Source organism: Calypte anna, chromosome 7, assembly GCF_003957555.1.
Source record: "Calypte anna isolate BGI_N300 chromosome 7, bCalAnn1_v1.p, whole genome shotgun sequence".
Taxonomy (NCBI): domain Eukaryota; kingdom Metazoa; phylum Chordata; class Aves; order Apodiformes; family Trochilidae; genus Calypte; species Calypte anna.
Genome location: NC_044253.1, coordinates 24,160,372 through 24,187,051, shown reverse-complemented (window position 1 = coordinate 24,187,051; position 26,680 = coordinate 24,160,372). Strand labels below are relative to the sequence as shown.

Here is a 26,680-nt window from a genome sequence, read left to right as displayed (position 1 = left end):
CACTTACATATGTAGTAAGGCCACGTGTAACTGAATGTCTGTCATAGAGGGAACTAAAGACGACCAGGTGATTCCAGACTGCTCTTAAGCTGAGCAATGCCAACTTAAGTCTGTGTCCCTTCAGGCTCAGCCCTGTACTTTGTCTTACCATGAAATTTTACATCCCTTTTCAGTCCTCTTTCCTTTGCTTGAACCTTTTCAGGAGCTGTTTGTGTGTGTTAAATCTCATTGCTTCCCTAAGCTGCTCAACCTACAAGCAAAGCTGTTATTGACACTGTGTCCAACCTTACCGGCTCTTCTAAAGACTGAAAGTTGCATGCAATTATTTTTCAAGCCAAGTATGTATTTATACTTCTGTAACCGAAGCTTTTCCAGTGTAAGCAAAACTTGAAAAATTCCCAATGTCCCAAAGGTGAAAGTTTTCTCTGCTTTTTGCTGATTAAGCTCACAGAGCTTTGCGTGCAAGCAAATTGGTGTGGTGGGTGTTAGGGACATGGTAACTGGCAGCTGTGCTCAGGGTGTTTTATAGTGAACTTCCTAGTAAAGCATTAGGGAAAATTAGTACTTAAAATCTAAAACAGTTTCATTACAGCTGCAGAACTTTACATTTCATATATGGTGGGGTCGTGTTTCTTTTACAAAAATAATATAAAGTGGAAAATTTTCACTTCCAGAGTGAGAGGGAATCAGGGAAGCTTAGCAAACTTCTTTTCCCAGAATGCTGTATTGAGAACTACAAAAATGTTCAATTGTCAACAACCAGAATTGACAGAAGTGTAAGTGTGCAAAGGTTTTCTTCTGTAACTGTCCACTGGAATAGCAACATAATTCCTATCAGGGTGATTCTGTTAGTGATTATATTGTTCTCTGCATTTTGAACGCAAAAGATGCAAGTAACGTAGAATTAAAAAAAGATGCAAATTTCAAACAGGAGCAAGTGCTCTTGTCTTTCATTTAATTAAAACATTTTTTTCCCTATACAAAGAAATATGGAGATATTCTTTTATATCTCCATATTATTGCAATAATATTTTGAAAATCCTGTTTGTTCAGGAAGGACTTGCTTTGGTTCTGTAGAATGCTGCAGTTTGAACATCATTGATGTTGGTTTGTAGCATTTACTTGCTTCTGTTAAATTGATCTGCTGACCAAAACTTGTGATAAAACTATTTCTGAAAGACATAAACTATGTGAAATCAAGCAAGGCCGTGTTTATACTTCATAAAAGCAAAGTTTGACACTTTAACTTTATGCTTATAAATTCCATGTTGCAATTTGTCTTTAACAACTATAATCATAGTACCCATTGCTGGCCATCTACTCCCCACCTTGACAATGTAGAATTGCTTCTCTTGTACGTGTAACATCATTTTATTCTGTCTTGATACAAATGCATGTGCAGCTGAGATTCCCAGGTTCTCTTGGGAGATTATTTCCACAGGCTGGTTCAGCTCAAAAAGGCTGCTGCCGTGAACTCTAAATATCACTCAGAATAAATAATCTTGGCATCAAGAAGCTTTTTCTGATGTTCAGACCTGTTTTTCTCAGCTATATAGTTTCATTTCTGTTACCTCTATTCTTTGAACCTTTCAGAATTCTTTATGCTGGAATTCTTTCAAATACCCTGTCCTCCCTCTTGCCTCTCCATCTGTCATGTATTGTTCCAAGGGTGTCCATATTTAACTTTTTGTATTTGCTAGACTTCCCAGAGCTTGCTTCTTACAGTGCTTTGCCTCAGTCTCTTTTCAATTTGTAAATCCTTTTCAAGTTAAAAGGTACCTGCTGTTCAACACAATATGCATTATTAGGCAGAGACTGCTAAGCCCTTGCTTCATGTAAGGGATATATGAGCTTTGCCCCTCGTGCTGTGGCTGGGTTATTAGGCGTGCTGGTTTTATGCAGAAGAGGGAACTGGGCTTTTTCCTCCTTCACCTTAATTGCTAGTCTGGTGATTCAATCCTTTGCTCAAATATTCTTTGAAAATACTTCAGTGTTTTTATTACTTATACTTTTTTCTTCATATTTCTAACTACATGACCAAGGTCATATTTTAAAAAGTTCTCAGACAAAACATCTAGATTATTTTTTTGTAGTTTTTGCCTTAACCCTATTTTAACTCTGCAGTTCTGCCTGATGAATTGAATTATCTATGCAGTCTCTCTATACAGATGTGTAGATATAGTCTATATATACAGTCTATACAGTTATTATGTGACCCTACATATGAAGTTGTCTCAAACTGATTTCCAGTTTCTCTCCTCTCTTTTATTTTAATATGCACATAGAAATACCAGGCAAGGCTCATTGTACCAACATCTGTTCCTCCAGGCACACAGGTTTGCAACCTCAAAACTAGTTGGTTTTCTATCTCACAGAAATCCATCTTCTCTTATGATTTCTTCTTATTCCCATCCTGATTTCTCCTATCCTTCATCATGGATTCTAAGAATTAAATGCAGTGCTGCAGTTGAGATCTCATACCATAGGATCACTACTCAGTTTGTGTTGGAGATGTAGTTCCTTGATTTTTTTTTTTATTATATGGTATGATGGCTTTTCTGGAGTTCGTTGTTACAAACAATGCTATTAAATCTCGGTGGAAAAATGCTTATGTCTATTTTCTGTTCTGGCTCCAGTATTGCCTGAAGAAATACCTATTTTATTTTTTGATTTAAAATAACCACTTTGCATATTTATTCAAATGTGCATGTCATAAAGCATTTAAAATAAGTGACATACATTTCTGCTACAATAAAAAAGACATCTGAGAATTAAGTTTCACTTTGTGTAAATCATATTTTTGTGTATGTATTAGAAGTGTTTAACAGAATATTCTTGAAGTTCATGTCCTGAGAAAAAGGTGTTGTAGAAGCCTGGAAATCTGTATTGGTAGAAAGCTTTGTAAGATAAAAAATGTCTCTGCAAAACTTGTAGTGAAATGGTCCTTAAATTAAATGATCTAAAACGTAATACGTCACATCTTTAAGGGAGTGAATTTAGAATATTTTTCATATGTAAATGTAAATATGTAAATATTCTGCTACTGGCAAATAGACTTACTCTTCTCTTTCCTGATTTATTCTCCACTCTGACTGCACTTTTTTAATACCTAGGGATTTTTTTCCCTTGGAAGCAGGTAGGGCCATCATGCATCCTCCTGGTCAAAGAGCATAAAAGCAAATTAATGGCAAGTTCAGTTAACTGATCTCCTGTGCTGGCAGCTGTATGCTATAGTTACAGACAAGTTTCACCCAGGCTATAATATCAAATACTTCCTAAGAACAGTTTTGAAAATTCTGTAAAAACGGCACACAGATTCAGAGGGGGTGGGTGACACCAGTGTTGCTGGGGGGAGATTGCTTATGCTGTCTTTGTAGATGAGCATGTTAAAAGTGTGCAGGCTCCATCTGTAGATGATAGACCTCTAGAGAGTACTTCCAGAAATGCACCTTTGAAGGCTGCTTCTTAACCATCACCTCTTTAGGAACCTCAGTTCCTGAATTAGAGACTTTGGACAGATTCCTTTGGTTGAACAGCAGTGAGAATATTCTGGAGTATGGTTTCACTCTGAAAGGCTGTATCTATTGCAGAAATATATGGCATATTTTAAATCCATTCTGGAATGCATGCTTAACTGAGAACCCATAACTGGCAAATCCACAGGAATGTACAAGCTTTGACCTTAACTAAGGAGCCAGTCTATCATCCCTGTCTTTGCAAAATTCTCTTGCTGAACTTGGCATGCTCCTATAGCAACTATTCAGGCAAGGAGGTGGCACAACTCAGAACATTTGCACAGAAATGGAGTGAGAGCTGCAGTGTGCAGTTCAGAATGTGCTAATAGAAGAGTCAGTAAGGTCTGATTGCAGTCCCCTCCCTGGACTGCAGCTCATTCTGTGTGACTTGCTTGCTGTGGTCATCCTGCTACAAATGCTGCTATCTCTGTAATGGCATAATTATGTGACCTTTGCATTTGATGTATATGTATATCCTGTCTTCACTGGGTTCCTCTATGCAGCACTTTAAGAACTATTAGTCAACAAAAATAATGTTGTAGTTTCTGTTCACGTGGTATCAAAGAAAAAACATGAAACTGTGCTAACAAATACCCTATACCTCCCCTTATTATTCCATTGCACAGAGAAATGGTAGCTATAGCATCTGACCTGGCAGCTGTTGTTTCTCCACAGAGCTCCTGCCAAAGTTCATTGGCCAAATTTTACACTTGTACTGCTGCTAATCCATGCGACTCCGCAGCGTTTAAAGGAACGATGACGGATTTGCACCAGGGTAACATATCCAAGTTTGGACCATTTGCCAGAGTTTTGTACATCACACAGTGTCCATCCAGCCCTTCAGTTTATAAAAGCAGGCTTACCTCCCTCAGTTTTGCAGATATAATCAATTAAAAGGAAAAAACAGAAGTATGATATAGGTACAGTCTTCTAAGATTTCTTTGTGTCTCAAAGTATAATCTTATAAAATGCTTTCAACTGTGACACTTATCTATGACACACAAGTCTTAGATAAGTAGTTCTCTTTCCAATAATCTGGGTTACATTTCCCTGTTGCACTGAGCTGTGGCATTTTACCTATTAGAACCAACATGAGAAGCAGGAGCCGTTCTCATTTTAAGTCCAGTGTTTTCCCTCCTTTGTGCCTTTTGCCAGTTCTTCTCCCATCACAAAAACGTAGTACTTTCTTTGAATAATGTAGTTTCATCTCTCATTGTTAAGTTTTGAAAAGTTAAGATATAAAGCCACATTTCAAATCATCTGGTTGCAGTAAAATATGTATTGCCTTCCAGTCAGAAAAGCCTCTCTTACTTCACTCTTACCAACTGCTAAGTATGAAGTGATGTTACATGTGTTGTACTCTTGAGAGAATTAAGAAAAATGTTTAAACATTAATTTAAAGCCCAGTGATTGGAAATTTAAGCTTGTTCTTCAAACAGAAATCAGGACAAAGGGAAAAAATACTAAGTGTTCATTGCTTCATTCTCACTTCTCAGAATCATTGGCTCAATTATTTACTGTAGTATATGAGCAGAGATTTAGAAAATGAAAGGGTGAGGGAAGCTCATCTCTGTTGCACTGGGCAGGCCTGTATGCTGCTTAGATCCAGCTTTAAACTAGCCATTTAGGATACTAAATATTGTGTTCATTTTTTCTTTTAAAATCAGTGAAATTTTACACTTATTTTTAAGATAATCAAAGGATATTTATTAGAAGTGAGGGAATTGCTGCTTAATATAAATAATAACAGAACAGCTGACTTGCCTGAATTTTAAGTTATGCAGTAAAATGCTACTGTGCTGTAGTACACCAAACAGAGTAGTGACAGTAGTTTTGAAAAGAGGATTGAGTGAATTTTTTCTTAAAGATGCTCTTATCAGGGTATTTCTTTTATCAAACATACTGTAAGAGTTTGAACATTATTTTAAAGATACCCTAACAAGATCATAGCTGCAAACCATCCCATGGCAGAGGAAAGATAGGAAGTGTGGCAAGGACAGTGTGACTAAACTCTACACTCTGGACTCAAGTAAAAGGACTGTATGTATAGGTAGGAAATAGAAAGTAGTTTAAACTACTAAGGACAAAGAAGAAGAGTAGCATAAATGTGTAGGACAAAATTAGAAAATAAAATGAGACTGAAATAAGAATCAAACTTCAAGAAATCTTCCTGTAAGAGCACTTCCAATACCTACAGAGTGCCAAAGACAAGTGGATTGTTGTTCAGTGAGTGTCTGAGAACGCAAAGAAGTTTGGGTTGCGTGGTGCCATGTTCACATCATTTATCTTTAGAAAAATCAGTTCTGTTATATAAATAACAAAAACCTGTAAGAACAATTCAAGGTGTCTCAATGAATTAAAATTTTCAAATTGCTGATTCTGACCAATGCAACACAAGGAGACCTGAGTGGGTGGAAATATCAGAGCTCTTACCAGTTGTGAAGATGATAAGTACCAGAGCAGAAGGAGAGCTGATGGTGTCACAGTTGTTTGAGAAGAAAGAACATACTGAGTTTAAGTAGTAACAGATTATCTTCCCTTTCTCTGAGGAAAAGGACAAATGAATTAAGCCAAAGTGTATAAAGGAAAACGGGAGATGAGTGATAACCAATGCAACATATAAACAGGAACGAACATGAATACAGCAAAGGATTGCTGTATACTGTAAGCTGAACATGAGGTAACACTGCCATGTTATCAACTAAGACAAACAACATCCTGAGAGATATAACCAGAAACATAGTATAGCAGGAATGAAAATTTTCTGCAATACTGCATGAAAGATGACAACCAGTTCAAGCAAACCTGAATGAGATGAGAAGCAGCACTGCTCACAAAACTTTTCTGCTCAGCTGCCCCCATCATGGTACTTTCCATTTCACAGCTGTGAGTTCAGTTCACTGGTCTGGTTGAAGCAAATTTCTCTTTTGTTGGGTTGTTACTGATGTCTGACTCCCTGTGTTGGCTCAAGGGGAGTGTCCAAAACAGGAGTGATGACATGGCCCAGCCTGCTCCATCTGTGGTCAGGGAAATGCAAGCTTCATGGCACATCACATGAAAATACTTTCACACTTTTTTACCTTGACTTTCTCTTTATTTTCAGTATAGTGTTTGATTAGTTTGATTTAATTTATGGAAAAAAATAATATTAAATTCTCTCAAAATCAGAGGTGACTTTTTGAAAGACTAATACTAGCTGAAGCCTTGTTGAAAGTCAGTTTGACTGTTTTGTTAAAAAATGTCTTCTTTGGTCTAATCTGAATTTAATGTAACAGAAACATTTTATGATATACTGCCTTTTTTGGTTTTTTTTTTTTTAGGTTTTTTATTTTGTGGAGGGTTTGGGTTTTGGTTTTTTTCTCTCCTTCTCTCTTGGGTGGCCAAGTTCATGTCATTCAGTATTTGAGAAAGTAATATCATCAAAAGCACTTGCAAGGCGAGCTCTGCTGCACCCAAAAGCAGAATAAGGTTTCTATCAGACACCAGTGTTTAGTGCTTGGTAAGATCATGTGTGTGGTGATCTGTGCTAAAAGATCTGTTTATTTGAAATCTCTTGCTTTCATACCACTCTAAGAGAGGTTAGATAGCATGTATTACAGTGTTATCCATTTTAAAGTTGTTATTCATCTAAACTGACTTTGAAGAAAAAAAAAACCAGTGCACCTTAATTCAGGAGAGCTAAGATCGGTGGAATTTGATGTCATGACTCCTCACTGGCTGTTCCAAGATCCCCTTTTATGAACTTTTTTAAAAAAAATCAAGCATACAACACTTTTTTTTTTCCCCCAGCAGTTATTTAAAATGCAGCTCTGTAGCAGTCAGGTAGCTAGTAACCCTTCTAAGTTTTATTCTAACAACAATAGCAGGGAAAATGCCTCTGAAATACAGTTTGTCACCCTTTAAGGTTATTTTTTATGTGCTGATGTCAAGAGTAGGTGGCCCTCCCTCTTGAGTGAAGTTGCAAACACTCTCCTCAAGGGTCATTAAAACGTAGCACACAATTACAACAGCTCGGATTTGTCCAGGCTTGCTGGTTGCCCACTGTCTCATAGCACCTAAGATCACAACAGCTCCCTGTTGAAAAGAAAGGATTATTTAGCTCCCAGTCTCACACTGTGTGCATGTTTAAATGCTGCAGAGGAGGTGGATTGTAACCTTAGGGACTAAAGTAAGTACCACAGCACTGATTAACAGTGGGAAGTCTTTATGGGACTGCATGGTCTGTGTTTTTGTATGCTTTTACTTTGCTAAAATGGTTCATGGTTTTGTGGTTGTATCAAAAACCTGTGCAGTTTCTGAGCGTTGTGAGGCACTGCTGAACTTGTAGTACCTGTCTTCCATTTGTAAATGGCCTAAAGAACTGTAATCAGAAATGCAACTCTTGTGCTCTTTTCACAGCTGCATTAAATTGCCTTTCTACTTCTCAGTCAAACAAATTGTCTTGGTTGCTCTAGAAATCTTGAGACTTAGCTCTTTTAAGAAACTAAGGATAAATATTTCCATTGTACCTATAGATAAAAACAAATTTCAGTTGTACTGCAGCCAGCACGTTTCTTCTAAAAATAGCGAGGGATTTGCCATAATTTATTTAATTGCTTAGACTTGACAAGGAGCCAGTACTAACAAATATGCTTTGATGCTAATATCGTCAATCTCAAGTTCACTTGGCTTGGGAGTATAAATACTGCAAAAAAGATGTGTGGAATAGTGTGGCACAATTGCTGTGAAATGTAGGCTGTAGGTGCAAGTCCTGCCTTGGTTGCAAAAACGCAAGAATGGCAGCTAAAGGGAAAAGAGGACAGCAGTGTAAATCACTTTCTGCAAATCCCTTGAGGGATAGGGCTCTTCCAAATGTTGTCATCAGGTAGTTTTAACACTGTTATTTAAAGAAAATGAAAGATAATCTGTTCCACTTCTAGTTATTGGATTTCTCTTCCCACTCCATCTGCTCTGGTATCTTCTGTATGAAACCTAGAGAGATTCCTGTTGTTATTGCAAACTATTAGAAATGCAGTACAGCTGCAAGGAGAATGAGAGTTTTTGTCTCTAAAATGCTGAAATTCTAGTTTCTTATCTAGTTGTGCTTCTGTCCTCTCCCAGCTGCCATTATTTGTTCCCCACAATTTTGATATACTAAATGCAGAGATAATGGGAACAAGTATTAACACCGTCGTGTTGACAATAAAAGAGATATTTTTGGTATCAACTTTTCCATTGTTGTCTTAATATCACATATATGCAGAGCATGTATCATCCATAGTCTACATTTTTACCTTTTGAAATTAACATCCTTCAATCACAGGACACTGCCGAGAGAAAACAATCAGATAACCAGAGAAATATTAATAGTTCATGGGAGTTAAAATAATAATTCAACCCCTAATATTTTAGTGAAGAAGAATGGTCTGATCTAATTAAGTTGAAGGTGCAGGAAGGTTTATGTATTTACTTTTAGATTCTTATATGAAAAATATTTGAAATATATAGCTATACTTATTTCCTCATTTATAAATGAACTATAAGTAATAATCAATATTATGCAAGTAAGTGATGGTTGACTTGTTAGATTGATTAAATGTCAGAACTTCCTCTCATTTCAATTTATTTTTTGGTATTGACCTGGTTGGTGGAATCCTATGTGTATGTGAAATGTAGAAATGCCTCATTTCACATTACCTGGTTTTATACATCATCAGAATATGGAATTCAGGCAGCATACCTTCATAGAACATTAATTTAAGACAGATAATAATGGAAATACCAACTTCATGCTCAAGCGTACTGGAAATCATGTTTTAATTTGTAGGGAGAGAATTATTCTCACAATCTTACATTTTTTTAGCTAAGTCATTCTTAAGCAGAAAGAACTTCAACCATATGATACACAGATAGTTCTTATGTTGCAGTGAAGTTGCATCAAAATGTTCTGGGTTTACTGAAACATCTGCCGAAAAAAATAGTTTTGCTGAGAAGCTGTTAACTCTACACAATTTTCTGCTGCCTTTCCTTGTGGCTTTCAAAAAAAAAAAGCCACATCTGAAGATTTACCCATTTTATTTGACAAACATGGAGGGGGTTTGTAGTTTGTGCTTTTGAAATCCATTATTAAGCCAGTAGAAGTGCTTGAGTGATATCTGAATAATCTTTTAAGGGTTATGAATTCAGTGCACTCTCCAAATTTTATAAGATGTGTGTGTATCACTAGATCTGACAGTGATTGTATCAGCTCCCAAAGGAGCTGTATCTTCATTTATTACTGAGTTTGTATGGTGCTCTGTGGCAGAGAAGTTGTTAGAATTCTTCTTACTGGTCACTGGGGGAAGGGATGAAGGGGTGCAGGATGCCAGGCTGTGGCAGGTTTCACATATGCTGGGCTTTTACTTCAAGATATTTTAAAAAATAAATTGCGTGGGTAGTGATTTATGTCTTAGTATCATGTTAATTTGCCATTTGGGAAAATGTGTTGAATAAATGGTCTTATTTCTCCTTGACTATCCTACTTTTGACAGACTGCAATCCCTATGGGTATCATAAGTCTCATTTGTCATATTGCCATGTTTTAAGGAAGCAATGTTTGCTCTGCTGATTAAAGCCTGAAAGAAAAAATAATCAACAAAAATCCCACATTTATACAGATTTCTTTTTATTTAAGAGAGGAGAGTATTTAAACCTCACCTCCATGAGTACCAGTACTGGAATACATCTAGAGCTTTTTCCTTAAACATTTTTATATCAATGGCTGTTGTTCAGACACTAAGAATTATTTTACTTGAACTTAACTAGTTTTAAGAAGTTACCCATGTATACCTGTAACTAAACAAGCAAACTTAGAATAATTTCTGAATCCTATAAACAGAGAAGGAAAGAAGGTTAATGTCTATATTAAGTATTGGGAAAGATCTCAAGGGCTAATGTCATATAAATACCCAAACTGACTTGACAAATCTGATGACTTGAGAGTGATTTTTAACTTGTCATTTATGGTGAAACAAACTGTAGCAAAAGTGGGTACGTCTGTGGCATAATGCAATGTCAGCATCAGATACAATGGAAGAAAGCTGTAGGTTGTTGGTGTCTTTAATAAATTTCATTGTGTCCATCTTCCCATAAAGCAGCAAATAAAGAAGTGTAGCAAAGTCATGTGCAAGTTGGTGGTTTTTTTTCATTTTAGTGGGTTATTTGGGTCATAAGCCATAGTCAGTAGAGCTGAAGAGATTTCTATTCAGTGTGAAAGCCTAGGTACTACTTCTGTCTCTAACCTCTTTATAAAACTGGTTACTAAAGTAAATATTACTGATCGTGTTCAAAAATTCCACTGGCAAATGAATAAACTGTTGAAACTGTAGGGTCCCAGAAAAAAAGCTAATAGATGAACACATGAAGAATTATCTTGGAATCCTTTCAGGGAGCCATTTCAAATATGCCTTGCCTGGTTCTGTCTTCTGGAGCTCTGAAGTAAAACACTGTAAATGGAGATGACAGTGTGAGGTCTAAAGGCAGGGTGGCTCTGCATGTGTGGTTGCAGCCCATAATGAATTCAGCCAATGTGGGCAAAACGAAAGAGACAACTTGTCGTCCACCCCTGAAGGGAAACGGTTGGCTCAAGCTGTGTCTGAAAAGTGCTCTAAAAAGGTCAGGGGAGGTGAATGCCCAGAACTGACCCATGTCATCAGTGAAACAGCCAAATCTGGTTATTCTAGACTGGTGTAGAGAGTAAGTTAGCTGAAAATAGTCAGAAAATACAGGGATGAAAAAGCCAGCACAGGCTGTCAATAAACTGAAAACTCTCACTGTAATGTGTGTAAGTAGTGGTGAGTGGGAATAACTCGGTCACTGGCCCTTTGGATTTTTCCCAAATTCTGTCCATGGCACAAGGTAAAGGTAACCATGTACAATCTGAGGTAGATGTAAGTTTATCAGTTCGCAGAAATTTGTCAACTTGATACTTTTATTCTGTCGTGATAGCACTGCCACTGCCCTTGGTGTGAGTGTGGACTGCTTCCTTGGACTGGAGGATTAAAACATTGTAGTAACATCTTTAGGTTATAGAAAAAGGGGAGAAACTTGAGTATCATTTTAGATTTCTGTATAGTTGCCTTTAGTGAAAACTTTGCAAGAGCATGCTTCCAAGTCTAGAAAGTAATTTCATTAAGTATGCTGAAATTGTTCACAAAATGTGTTTTAGGTGACTAAAGTTTTGTGATGGAATTAGATTTTTTCATGTAGTATTCTAATATCAATCCAAATCAGACAAATTAATGTGCAGGCATTACACCTTTTTTTTTTGTTGTTGTTGTTCCCTAATATATATATTTGTCAGTGATATGCAGATATCTGCAGATTTGATAGAGGGTGAGAATCGATTTGGTCTTTGAGAGCAATGCCAGTGTAAAATTGGGCCCTGCTCCATTTATTTGATGATTTTAATATGAAGTGCTTCTACCTGTAGCTTTGGTCATTTTTATCTGATTGTTCTTCAAGGGCCTTTCAAAGGTGGATCTGAAATTCAAACTTCTATCAAACAGGGTCTCTGGAATTTGATTGGCAATAGTTGAAGTAGTAAACTGGTGAATGGAAGCGGACACATTCCTGATTAATGCCTCCACTAACCAGTCTGGCAGTGTGTATGTTTTCTATTCTATATAGATTCTGAATCTATCCTCCTGGTCTACAGGTCATACCTTACTCTGGCAGCAGAAACACCATGGACTGCAAAGCTATAGGCAGATTTCAAATGTCTTTGTTGAATAAAACAATCTATACATAGCCTGGGATTACAGACTATATTGTTTGCAAGAGTATGTTACTTTTTTTTTTTTTTTTAAACTTCTATGCCAATTATTTTCTATACCTTGCTTAAAGATGGCATCAGAAACCTAGCTTAACTCTGATTTTAGTTGTCTCTATTCTGTTACACTTTTTCTGTAAAATTTAGTTAAAAATATGTAACCGTAGCTTCATGAAGGTATGCATTTTATACATATCCTCTCTCTTTACCTCTATAAAACAAGTTTTTTTTTGTTTTGTTTTATTTTTAATTCATGGATCTTTAATTGCTTATGAACTTCAGAGAGAAACTTAGAAGTTAGATGGTGGCATTCTCTGAACTTTGGGTAATTGAATACAGCATAGCTGCTTTTTGAATACAACTCTGAAATCCACATTATGTAAATCTACAGTTTCAGAACCAGTTAGTAGAAATAATCATCATTTTTACAGTTGAAAATACTTTCTTTGTCTAAGTCCTCTGACACATTGCTTTCCTGTTGATGCACTTATTTCAATATGGATACAAAGAAGAAACTATAGACAGGTTCTCTTTCAGCTCTTTGATGCTAGTGACTCCACTTGAATAAGCTTTGTCTTACAGTTAATTAAGCACAACTGTCAGTGAGTTTCATAGGTTTATAGAGAAACAAACCTTACTTTTATGAATGCATTGGAATACAAGAAAGGTGGAAATATTCTTGGAGAGTGTCTCGAGTATTTTTTTCCTCTCAAGGTGTCCTCTTATTTGGGGTGGTTTTCAGCAGTTCTCTCTCCATAGTTGTCAATGACCCATCTCTGTGCAATCATCACACTATTCCTGTAGAAGAAACAGATTGTAGCCTGCTATTCATCTGCTAGACCATAATATAGTGTTTACTGTGCTGCAGCTGTGATCAAAATGACTGTCTCACCATCAGCTACAAAATCTGAGCTCAGGGCTAGTTAGAAATGTTTGGTTGTCCAAAATGCATCCCCATCTGGCTTCTGAACTCAGCTTTCCTTTTGGATACCATAAGTTGAGTTTGAAATTGTGGATGTGGGATGATGAGAAGAAAAGAAGGAAAATTTCTACTCTACCTTCAATTTTTTGCATCTTGAAGAGAGGAAAAGGGAAACCTCTCAATGGAAGACTCATAGCCAGGCAGTCCATGTGGATTTGCAAGGAGATGCAAATTATTTGATTTTATGGGAGAAGAGAGGGAAAATTGCTTGTTTACTTTTCTGCTTTCTCCCACCTTCCTCCCCCTGCCTTCCTGACTGGGTTTATCAAGCTCAGATGACTTCTATGAGAAGAAGCTTAGGTATTGTGTGAGCTCTGCTTGAGATCAGAGAAACTCTTAAGGGGGCTGTTATGCTCCTGGCTGATGTGCTGGCCACCAGTGAGTGGGAGGAGGTAATTATGGAGAAATTCTGGCAGAGGTTGGAGAGGCAAAGAGTGACTCACCCTCCTGTGGAGGTGCAGAACACTTGTGTTCCAGTGCCTGCTCCAGTTGGTGTTGAATAATTTATTCTACTGAAGAAGAAGAAACTGAGAATTTTTTTCATTTTCATTTTTTATTTCAGTGAGGGAAATTTTGCATGAAATCTATTTTGTATGATTTCAGGGGGGAATAAGAATACTCCCACAGGCATAGCTGGAAGCTGTGTAGTAGGCACACTATTGAGTGGATAGGGCAGAGAAATAGTTAAAAATGGATATTTGGACATCTGTAACTTGCCATCCCTTTAGGGTCTTTCTGGGTAATGATTCTCAAGTGTATACAGAAAGACTTTCAGTATGTGGATTTCTGGAATGCTCTTGTTTGGAAAGAGAGATCTAGGCTCCAACTGAGAAAATACTGGTTTATTACATATAATGAGTTGTGTTCATTTATGTGCTGGGTGATGATTTAATTGTTGGTCATTTTCTAGTACTTACCGTGCACTGTAAAACAGAAGGAGTTTTTAAAAAATGCTAGGTGAAATGGTATTTGTGCTGCACCTGATGCTTACTGTCAGAAAAGAAAAAAAAAAAATGTAGCTTGCTGTTTAGGAACAAACCTCTGTATTTCAGCTTGCATGTATTGTCTATGCTAGCTGATCTAATAGACAACCATGAATTGCAAAAGCATCTGACTTCTATGGGCACCCATCCTGACCTTCTTGGCACAGAAGAGTTTTTCAGCTTTAGAAAGGATTTATTCTACCTGCCACTGTGATTTATATACCATATGTCTCCCTTTCAGCATCTGAGTATCCATGGCCATAGGGAAGTGCTCTGTCTCATCTGTAGTTTGTGGAAATAGATTTCTTTTAATGATATTAACTCCTACAAAGCCACTTTATTACCTCTCTGTATTATGTTTTCTTGGCAGTTGTTTCATCTATACTGTATGTGATGTGGAAAGGAGAATACTATGAATTCCTGGTTCTGTTTGCTCTTGGCAGGCACTGCTACACTTCCCACCCTTGTGCGTGCACCTACCTTGATGATGCAGCCTTCCCTGGATATCAAACCCTTTATGTCCTTCCCTATGGACAGCAGCTCTGCTGTTGGATTCTTCCCAAATTTTAACACAGTAAGTAAAGGTGTTTGCACATTTAGATTCAGTGTTTGCTTTCCAGTTCCATTCTAATATCCAATATTGAAACTGCCTGAAAGCAGTGAATTGCTGACACAATTCTAGGGAACCTTTTTTGTCTGTGCCACCATGGCTGCTGTTCCTTTGTGCGAAGGGCTTGGAGTGGTACCCAACCTTCCCAATGTCAATGGGGTTGATCCTTTTTTAAGTTGGTCCATTGAGGTGGTGTTTGCACACCAAAAAAAAAAAAAAAAACAAACCACATGACAGAGGCTTGATAAATGATAGAGTATTTCTGAGCTTTTGTCTGGGCATGTGCATCTCCATCTCCATGTGCTGTGTAAGAAAGAAAAAGGGAAAGCTAGTGGAAAAAGAGATATGACAAGGAAGACCTAGATCCTCCAGTGACATGTATCAAGCTAAGTCTGTTACAACCAGAGAAGGAACTGGAGGAGCCTCTTAATTCCGTGTCATTACAAGTCTAAAATTGTACAGTCATCAAATGTGAAAGATGTGAACCTGCTACTTTTAGTTTATGATAAAGTATCCTGGGTTTTTGGAGGAAAAAAAAAAAAAAAAGCTTCTGTACTTCTCCATGTTTATCGGAGAAGTAACGAAAATACTCTTTTCTGCAGTTCTCACCTCTGTAACAGCTCATCAAATGTTTCTGACTGCTATCAGGATGCTTTTTGGCTATTGCACTTAATCCTTTGTTTATTTCATTATTCTCTTAAATACCTTGAGTCCACCAAAACAAATACTTCCCATGTTGCTACTCAGATTTTCATGTGGGGAGGTAATTCAGCATGGAATGAGTTGGCAAGTAGTAAAGCTTATAGCAATAGGAAGGAAACGGCTCTGGGTCATTTCTGCCAAGTCAGTGAGTACAATCTGTTCATATGTGACCGTTGCCTGAACTGTGCAGCATCACACTTGTCACTGCAATGAGTGGGAGGGGGAGAGTGTGGAAAGGGAAGCAGCATCACCACCACCAGACAGTGATCAGCTGAACCACTGCCAAGTGTTTCCTTTCACAAACTCACCTTCTGTCTGAAGTTAAAAGAGCAAGGGGATTTTTTTCTTCATGACTTGCTGACAGGCCTTGTGCTACAGCACACTGTGCTGTGGAGTGTTTATGAGGTAACATACCAGCCAGTTTCTTTCAAATGTCAGCAACCCAAAGCATATTATAAACAGTAGCAAATATTACTAGTTCACTGGAAAATATATGTAAGAAAATTGTGCATTTGTGAGTGAGATGTGAAGATGTGCATGTTGGGGTTGGGACGTGTGTGTACATGTGTGTGTACAAAGAGATTAAAGATAAAAAAATATCCAGGTGTGTTTAAAATACCAAAGCTCATGAAATTTTAAGAAAGCAGTGTGTCATTCTTGTCTGCTAGATGTGATGCAATACATACTAGTTTTCCATCCTCTTTCTGATACATTTGAGAATTTTGTTATTGATGTATATGCTTTCCAGTTGAACTGGTTTTATAGGTGAGCTTTTCCACAAAACTCTGCATAAAGATGTGGAGAACTTTTTCTTCAGGGATGCTATAATTGTAGAGTCAACAAAAATTGTTTGTTTACTTGGTGGTATTCTTGAATTTCTGAGTTGCTGTAGCCTGTAGAGACAGCTTAATTTGAATATTTAGATAGTTTTTGCCTCTATGTACTAGCTTACACTTATCTGGGTTACATTCTATTTGCCCAGTTCCTGAAGTGTTTGTCCTTCACACCTGTCATTCCTCTCCAAACTTTTATAGGTTTGATTTTTTAAAAAAGAGGCCTGGGATTATCAACAAATATTGTTGACTCAATCTACTTTTTCCCTTGGAATTCTTTATAATTATATAAATTCATGCTGCTATGAACCACAGGCACTGCCTGTCCTCTCTTTTTTGAGGAACAGTGGTTCAGTGCTACTCTATCTCTAATTCACAGACTTTGCCATTTATCTTGCAAGTATTGATTTTCAGTCTTCTAGAATGGACTTTAAAACTCATTGGAAAACTAAATCATTCATGGTTATCTATTTACAGGCACAGTGAATGCCAGCTGTCATGCCCCTCCTTTCTTTTTGACTTAGCACAACCTTTCTGAATGCAAATTTCTGTGTTTGTGTGTATATAATCTATTTTTCTTTTTCAGTGTAAAGTGGTGGGGGCAGTCTGTAAAGGTTTGCAAAAAGCCTTTTTCCAGAAGATCACTTTGAGTGAGTAGAAGTTAAATCCCATTGACCCATAATGTGTGTGCCATCCAGAGTGCCATAGTTTTTCATCTTGTGCAGGAACAGAATATTAGAAGAGTTTTTTGTCCCTTTTCCCCCTGAAAATCTATCATTTGCCTTATGGATCAGTCAAGAAATCTGTCACTTCACTCACGACAGGACATGTCAAGGACTGCAGGCAGTGAAGCCTCTAGTGCACAGCACTCATCTCTGCTTTCAGAGGTTTCAGGTCCCCTCTCATGCTTGCATGGGAAGGTGGCAAAATGAAATGTGTTCTCAAGAGAAAACTTCTTTAGATCCACCTGTTCATTTTCAGCAGCAGTCAGATATAGAGACATTTTCCTAAACTTTGCCAGGAGGTGGTTTCTGAATTTCAGCCACCTGAAAAAAAATCTTCTGCTTAGGAGCTTGATACTGTAACTACCAGGGAAGGAAAAACAACTTAAAATGTATTTATTACAAACATGTTTAAAGGAACACCTCCTACGGTGTTCCTAAAAGGTCTTAAAATCTGGGGTAAACCCTTTCTTACATAGTTAACTTTGACAGTTTTCAGTTCTGAAAAGGTCTATGATGCTCCAGATGAAACATCAGTGTTCTCTTGTTGTCTGTGAAAATGTTCTGATCACTTGTTTCTTGCCACATGGGGTATTTTCAAATGCAGCTCTGAGAAGACCTTGATATTTTAAAAGAAAGACATACCCCAAGTATATCTTATTTTACTGATGGAATTGTGATTTAGTTTAAAATGCCTTCATTCTGTTTCTCCTAAAAATATTAACAATTCTTAACATGCTGTGAATCTGTGTATAATACTTACCAATTCACACCCCAATTAAATTTGTCTTTATTCTTTAAGAACTGCTTATTATCTAGAAAAAAATCATTGGGGAGTGATTGCACTATCTCCTTGATTATATACCTCTGTTCCTCAGCAAAGGTGCCATTTTCTTTCAAAAGATCAGACAGAGAGGAGTCTTCTAAGGGCAGAATGAAAAGTTCCAAATATTACAGAATATGTGCTCTCTTTTTCCTGGTCATTTCACAGCACCAGCAAATAGTTTTGTCAGAACAGTCCAGGCAAAGCCTGTTGCAGCCTAAACCGGAGTTGTTGCATAGAAGGACAAACCCTCAGAACTGCTGCAGCAGCAGATCCAAAGGTGACATCATGGCTGCCCTGGCATCAAGTTCTAAAAACTTCCTCATTTACTCATACCCCTCGGTCTGAAATGCATGACTTCAATCAAATTCTCAGCTGGTATTACTTTGAAATGTCCTTGTTTTTATACCTGTCATGGTTTAATGCTGGGCTGGCAATTAACTGAATGACAGATGTTCTCTATTAATCCCCCACCCTGATAAAAGATTGAGAATAAGGGAGAGAAACTTAGGGGCTGGAAACTAAACTACACAGCTTTAATGAAACAGTAATTATGAAAAAAGGAAAAATTATTAAATATATACAAATATACAGAAAAAACAATATCACATTTCTCCCCCTATTCCCCCAATAACTCTCATGTCACCACCCAGGCTGCAGGGCAGCCCTGGGAAAGTCCAGGCTGGACTCCTGGGGTTTTCAGCAGTCAGGAGCTGGGGGCAGGAACACACAGATTCAGGCTGGCATGGATCAGGACCACAGGCAGATGAACAGATGGAATCCTCCCAGGATGCTGAAGCAAACAGGAACAGGTGAAGAAGGGCAAAAGGGAAAGGTGAAGGCAAAGAGCCTTCATGATTTGACCCTCATGATCTCTCAAATTTATGCTGAGTATGGTGCATATGGGATGTGATACTTGAGTCAATTTTGGTCATTTGTCTTATCTGCTCCTCCCTAAAGGAGGGTTGCAGATGTGACCTCTCTACTCCTTTTCTCTTTCTGGAGCATAATATGTTCCTCAGAACTGAGTAGTGGCCTTGGTTTTGCATGCCATTCTCTATCTGTAACTAAAACCACGGAGCACTAGCAGTCCTAGAAGCAGATACTGACTGAGAAATTTGCCATTAATTTCAGCAAGTACAGCCACTTGCAGAGACTTAGCTGAAAGCAGAATTAAAAGACAAAATTAGCTCTATCGTGGCCCAAACCAGGACAATAACAGGAGGGGAGACAGCTGTACAGGAACTTCCTTAACTTGTACCTCCAATTTGTGATGGATGTCTACAAAAATGTATAAGCAGAGCTCTTTTTAACATGCTAAAATTACTCTAGTGATTTATTAGCATGGAACATTTTGCACATTGATTGCATGAAAAGATCTATAAGACTTCAAAGTCAACCACATAAAGTCAGTGGAAATTGAAGATTACTATGATCCCCATTGTTTTATTGTAATCTTGAATTTTAAACTTGCTGATTTCCACCACACAGCTTTACCTTGTGTACCATTCTTTTTCTAGACCTCCCTGATTCTTTGTCTTATGTCATCCATCTTGAATGAATAAAGGATGCTTTGTGATCACATCATGAAAGGTTGTCCTCTTGCATGCATTTACATGGCTGAAATCTGGGATTTATCTTGCAAGGCAAACTTCATGATCACTGTCTGCATCTCTCTACAAAGGATGTATACTCCCCAGGAAAAAAATTGCAAAACATTATACCCTCTCCTGAAATGAGAGCAGCACCACATGATTCAAATTTAGTCAAACTAGTGCAACCACAGAACCGTCACTCTGCACAAAAGCAGTATCAGCAACTTCTCAGATTCTATCACCATAGAAAGTAATCAGCAATTCATATGCTTCCTTCTGTGTTTGTTACAGCCTCAAGGGTAATCAAAGATTATAGCATGTCTTGCAGCTTTCACATTAGTGAAATATTTTCTATTTAACTAGCCCATGATTGGTCTCTAAATGCAGGTTCGTACCCTCATATTTCCGAGGACACATGGGTTAATGTGGCCTAGTTACTGCTTCGGTGTTTATCTCTCTTCAAGTAGGTTTATGCTGATTCTTTATATTAGAGTTCCCTCCATCCCCTTGTGAAGTGGACCAGAAGTATTTTACATCTGCCAGTGAAGGTGAGCCAGCTGGAATGGGTCACATGAAGAGAAAGAGGAGCCGACTAGTAACTCAGTCAGAAATCTCTGTCTCTTCTCCAGAATTAGACCGCCCTGGCCTAAGTGTCCTGGGCCTACCCCCAAGACAGCTACTGGAAGGCACTGATTTGCTTTTTTCCTCTTCTGCATTTTCATTTTTGTCCCTCATTTTTATTTGCTACCTATCCAGTTCTCATTTGAAGAGCCGAGTAATCAGCCAAGGCAGAAGCAGAGGTCTGCAGATAAGAGCGCAGGGCACTCATATCGCCACATTCCCTCCTCCTTCTGTGCCAAGTTCCACTTCTGCACTTGGCACAGCATCTCAGGAGCTTGCTCTTTCCTTAGCAGAGTCTGAATTCAGCCACTTAATGCCCTGCTGCAGTGCCAAAGTATGCTCTGGGGCTCCAGGTTGTGTACAGGAGGAGCAAATTACAGATGGAGCCAACTGGGTGTTGCCAACTGCTTATCTATGGTACTTCTTCTCTAAGTAGCCTGTCCATGTGCTGTGATTTCCTGTTTTTCCTTTTCTGAAGTGCTGGAGGGACTTGCTCTGCTTCTCTCCCTCTAAAAGACTCTGCTCCAGAGAGCAGGTGAAGTTTTGCAGGAGCTCTGCTTTTCACTCATTAACAGCACAAAAAAGGAAAATGAAACAGTTAACTTGGAGATGTGTTCTCTGGGGCAGCGGAGTATTTTTGGTTTGTTTGGTTTTTTAGTTGTTTGGTTTTTTTTTTAATCAAGGAATGCCAAGATTTTTTTTCTTACAGATGTTTTATAACCTTTTTTGTAATTATACAGGCACAAAAGGCACTTAAAGTTTGCCTTTTAGCCTGTGTTGAGCACTAAAAACAATCCTAATTCACTTTTAGTTATGATGGATATAACAGTTTGTATTTGCCAAGTCATATACAGTATCACCCAAACTACATGTGGAATCAGCCTCGTACCTTCTATAAAAGACAATAAAAGGTGTTTTCCCAGATACTTACAGATGAGGAAATGAGTGGAACAACATAAGACCAAATGCTGACACCACAGACCTCTGCTTGATGGCCAGTCTGCTGTCTCCTCTGATTCTCTCTTCTCACAGTACTTGGCTGCAAAGCCCCTTTAGCCTCCATATCTTTCTCTTTGCAGTCTCCTGTAGTCCCTGTTCTTTGTGTTCTTAGGGTCTGTACACCAAGCCAGGAATTCCTCCTTTTCTTTCTATGGTGCAGACCAGCAGAGACCTCTTTCAACTGTGGTAGCAGTTCTTGGGAAAATTCTTTGCAGCCATTGGAGACCCTTAAAAATGCCTATTTAAGGTAGTATATTTTTCCCACAAAATATGTGTGCCATTTCAACTGAAGCTTTTAAAAAAAAAACAAAATGAGCTTGCAGCAAATATCTGGTAAGGTACACTGAGTGATATGGGGAAAAAAAAACCAAGTTGCTGCCAGAAGCAGGGATTCATCAATCAGTCTTTGACAGTTTTTACAATTTGTGATATTTTAACATAAAGATGTAGGTTCCCAGGAATGTCTTCAAAAAATAAATTTTTGTTAAATCACCAGTAGGCGACTGTGCTTTGACAGGGGGATTGAACTAGATGATCTCTCAAGGTCCCTTCCAACCTCTAACTTTCTCTGATTTCTGTGATTGAAGGCAATTACTTTTATGCCTTTTAGTCCTTTACAGAAAGCTTGGACTTAGCCTCTCCGATGCTTCAGGAATATTTAATTTCTTTTATGGGTCACCACAGGGAAAAGAGAAGAAGTCTTTACCTTCACTGAATTGCTTTTTTCCCAAGTTAGTAATATGTTCATGGCACTGGAAAGATGGGTAAAGGGAGAAGGTTGTTAGCTGTAAATGTTGTAGGCACTAGAGCACTGATGGATGTTTTGCAAATAGACTGCAAAGAAAACATCTCCCCTCAAAGCAAGCTGCTACAGAATTGTAGTTTAAAACAAAAAAAGGCACATGTGCTGGTCCACTGTGCTTATAAAGATTTTGCTAGTTTATAATTACAAGTCTTGTGCTAAGCAAACTCCTAGAGCACCTTTAGAGAAATGTGCTTCTCCATGTGTCAGATGAATACAGAAGTGGCTGCTTTTATAGAATCTGGACTGTACATGGCTGGCTTTCCTGCCTTCCCTTAGACCTTCATCATATTGTTCTCTGAGAAGCTAAGAATTGATGTAAAAACTAATATTAAAGAATAAGAATATAACTAAGAATTAATTCTTTCTTTCTCAATGTGTATATAGCTAGTGGTCTAATCATAATACAATTTTATGACAATTTAAAAGTACTGTATGAATTTTAAGTCTGTGAAACCTGTCTTTCTTTAGCATATCTGAAAATCAGTGATACACTGAAGCACTGAGCAGCTTATTTCAACTACAAGATCAAGACTGATTTAAGATCTGTGCCTTTCAAACCACCTTCTTTGTGCTCAATATGTCTGGTCTCACAGCAGATTTATCACAAACTTCAACTTCTTCCCCAGGTTAACACTAGGGAAAGAAGATTCTTTCTTCCACATGTATTTTTAAGAAGAGACTGGTTTCTACCTTGCATTGTGTCTCATTTACTAAGATTTAAAGAAAAAAAAACAATAACAAACTACCAAAAAAATGAACACACAAAAACCCAACAGACTTTGACACTACATTAGGTATCAGGACAGGTTTAATTAGAAATGGAATGTCAATTTGCAGGTTCATGTCTAAACACAGTGCTTTTTAATGAAAAGTATTGTAAAGGTTGCTTGTTTAGTGTGTGGTACTGATAAAAAAAAACAAAACAAAAAAACCAAAACCCAAAACCAAACAAAACCCCACAACAATGGCAACAAAAACAAAACCTAGCCCAGCAACATTATTGTTGATATTTAAGCAAAGGAAGCCTATTATTTCTTACTATGAAATGTAGATGACAGCTGTCAGCTAGCATACTTATACAATTATCAGTTTTAATTTTCTTCTAATTTATATTCAGGTATTTTATACATTTATATTCAAATATATATGCAAACATATAATTTATCATACTTTTAGATTTTGCTTTCAGTATGATATTAATTATTACAGAAATATAGACACTTCTTGTGTCTATTCTGTCCTGTTCACAGAATTACTCAAGGCCATGAATTTGTCCCTAATATCTCTCTGTACAGTCCATAACTGTAGAAGAAATTAAAATGTACCTAATCAGGTACTTTCATGTTCCTGGTGTTCTGGAGCAGGCTAGGAGCAAGAAAACTATCAGCAAAGCTTATGAGTAGACCTTTGAGAAGAAAAGGATCATATCTATGGATCAACTCAAAGATTAAAGCAAAAATCAGAAATACTGTTTGCTCCATATTTAGGCAGCTTTCCTGACTACAAACTCCTAGGCTTGAGACTTATGCTGGGATTCTACCAGAAGGTATTTTTTCATATTATTTTATCTATTCATAATATTTTACTGTCAAATGGTAATGGGTAACGTAGCAAGAACAGCTTTGTTATTGATTTGATTTTCAGCAAGTCTCAAACTAGTATGTTTTTATTTTTTGCTAGATCTGGAGGCAAGATGATTTTGGTAGCGGTTTTTTGCTTAGCTGAACACAGCTCAGTGTTCTCAAAAACAACAGCTTTAATAATAAATAGCAGAAATATAGGATCTTCCATAAGATTATTTTGAACTTCTGTAAACATGCTATTTGAACCTTTCAGCCTTTTTGTGAGGTTACAAATATTTTTATCCCTGTTTTACATATGAATAATGTAAGGTTCAGGTGAAGTGGCTCACATGGACTTAAGCTTGTGAGCCACAACTTCATGTGAACCATGAAGGGAAGAAAGGAAGGGAACTTGTCATATTCCTTGAATATTAGTTTAACGGTTGAGTTTGTACTATTCTTTATTCTTTATTCTTTATTTATTCTTCATTTTCTTTACAGTAGAAGAGTATTAATTAAAATTAATTGAAAAAGAAACTGCGATTTAAAGCTGACAATTTAGTATAAAGAAAAGCATTAAAACTCATATACTTTCTTCTCTCCTTATTCTTGATTTGCTTGGAAGGGCATTCTCATTTATAACAAAATATTTTCAGTAGTTTTCTGTTTCTGTGTTTTACCTACAAAAATCTCCAATTTTATCTGCAGCAGGAAATTCAACATTTCTCTATCATATTGGTTAAATTTATTGTTGGCGTTTACATTAAAAACACAATTCTTTTCTGTATTTATATCCTCAATTCACAATAAGTCTTATCTGAAACAGAGACCAGATTCAGATTTTTTTTCCTGTGGTGTCTCACCAATTCTTTCTTTCTTTGGGCTAGGTCTGTCTACAGGCATCAAATAATAAATTTTCATAATATTTTCGATAACAGAGTAACAAGCAGTAGTATTGAACTTTCAGACACTCTTTCTAAGGCTTTCCTAATTATGATTTTCTAATCCAGAAATTATTTTTAACGTGATATATATATATACATATATATATATACATATCCATGGATGAAGGGAAAGAAGGGCAGAGGAAAAATATTCCCAGCACTGAAAAAAAAAAAAAAAAGTGTTTTCTCATTCTCTTTCGACCTTTGTGTTTAATTGTATGCTTAATGTTATACTTAGAGATGAGAGGGAAGGGAGAGATTTTTTCTTTTTTTTTTTTTTTTATGTATCGGATTTCCCTGATTTAAGCAAGAGAAGTGGGAGGAATCTGTGTTTCAATCACATGTTGAAAATCTGAAAAGGAGTCAGAGAGAATCTGACAAAAGAATTAAGGCTTTTTGAAGTCAGAGGCTTATAGAACTTAATGTGGTTTATCAAAGTGAAGGTTAAGAGCTGATCTGATTGCAGTGTATGATGACTGCACACTCATACAGAAGCTATTTGAGATTAGGGTGACCTTTATAGAGAAACACAATTAGAAACACAATTAGATTGAGAGGTTTATAATAGACCTGGTAAGCATGGCTTCCCCAGCAATGGAAAACAGAAACTTTTAAATCAAGTTGCCAACAGTTTTTCCTAAAATTTTGGGTCTGGTTGACCACAAGTTATCAGCCTTCATTCTAGGAAGGGTCAGAATTCTCCAGTGAGTGAAACGTGTCATGAACTTTTTAGGGAATCAGAATAATCATTCCTCCTGGCCTAAACCAAATCTTTATATTGCTGCAGATGTTGCTTTTAGTACTGTGTGACTGTGAATACAGGCATACAGAGCGAATCATCCTCTTCAGTTTTTCATACAAACTGTACTTTAAAAAGAGCACATGAAAGAGAGAGTAGCAAATAGGTCTCCCAAGTCTAGGACCCCAGACCTGCACCCCTGTTAACAGACATGTGGAAAATAATAATAATAATAATAATAAAAATAAAAATAAATTAGCTGAATTAATCTCTAAGGAAAATAAGGAAGCCCTTTTCATTGTCTTGTACTAAAAATGATCTGGAAGTGCAAACTCCAAAGGTTTCTCTTTCCTTTTTTATTTTTTAACTCCTCACTGTTATTTCAATAACTCTTAATGGATAGGTGTACTATCTGACATGTTAGCAAGTGCATCACAGCAAGATTTTTGTTTTGTTTTAAAGTGCCTCCAGGCTGATTTCACTGACTAGTAGCAATATGTGGAGGTCACATTTATCACAGCTACTGTTTTCCTCCAGAAAGCTGGAGCTTGCTGCCAAATTGAGCAGAGGGGGAGAGGGACACAAAGGGAGAAGCTGAATTCAGAGATTTGTCTTCAGAGTGCAATATTGTTATTGTATTTTGGGAATCATGTGGAAGGGAGACACCAGTCCCTGTGGTCTGAGTTCTTTCTTAGTGGATGCTTCTGTCTTTATGCACCTGGGGGAAGACACCTACTCCTTATTTAATGCCCTGTGCAAATGTGCTATATGTAAGTATATTAAGAAAACCTGTTAGACATGTGATTAAAGCAACCCTCAGATCACAAGATTATAATGAAAAAAAATCCTATAGTATTTTAAATTAATTATTCTATCTGTTCTAGTTAAATGTTTGCATAATCTCTGTGTCTGCTGCTGGGAATCTGACACAGGGTATCCTCTGGATTTGTTACTGGCCATTTACTTCTTCCTGTTGTTTCTCAAACCCCCAAATGTTGTGTGTAGCATAGAGATAGAGGTGTGGGGAAGTGGTGTTTAGAAATCTACAGGCTCAGCATACAAAAATACATCTCTGAGCAGTCACGCTCTGTTAGTCAAGGGGCACTAAAAAGTGGGGAGCATTGACAGCATTCTCACAAGAAAAGGAAGCTGTGCATGTCATGGAATCATTTAGATTGAAAAAGACCCTTAAGATCATCAAGTATAACTGTTAACACTACCAAAGCCACCATTAAGCGATTTCCTTAAGTGCCACATCTACACATCTTTTAAATACCTCCAAGGATGGTGACTGAACCACTTCTCTGACCAGCCTGTTCCAGTGCTTGGTAACCCTTTTTTTTTTCCTAATATCCAATATAAGCTTACCTTGGTGCAGCTTGAGGCTGTTTCATCTTGTCCTACCACTTGTTACCTGAGAAAGCAGGCCAAAAATCACATCCTTACAACCTCCTTTC

At 37.3% G+C, this 26,680-nt stretch overlaps 1 protein-coding gene across 7 annotated transcripts in view; it reads left to right on the top strand.

Annotated features, from left to right (window-relative positions):
- ZNF385B (zinc finger protein 385B) overlaps positions 1 to 26,680 on the top strand; it is a 125,053-nt gene that overhangs the window by 53,841 nt on the left and 44,532 nt on the right. For 4 of the 7 annotated variants that reach the window (XM_008505070.2, XM_030454651.1, XM_030454649.1 and 1 more), the window contains exon 2: positions 14,712 to 14,842. The exons of 2 other annotated variants lie outside the window; for them this stretch is intronic. In XM_008505070.2, the coding sequence (XP_008503292.1) occupies positions 14,712 to 14,842 (131 nt within the window). Of the gene's footprint in view, positions 1 to 14,711; positions 14,843 to 16,999; positions 17,064 to 26,680 lie in introns of those variants that run through there. One more of the 7 variants, XM_030454652.1, reaches the window with a different exon arrangement.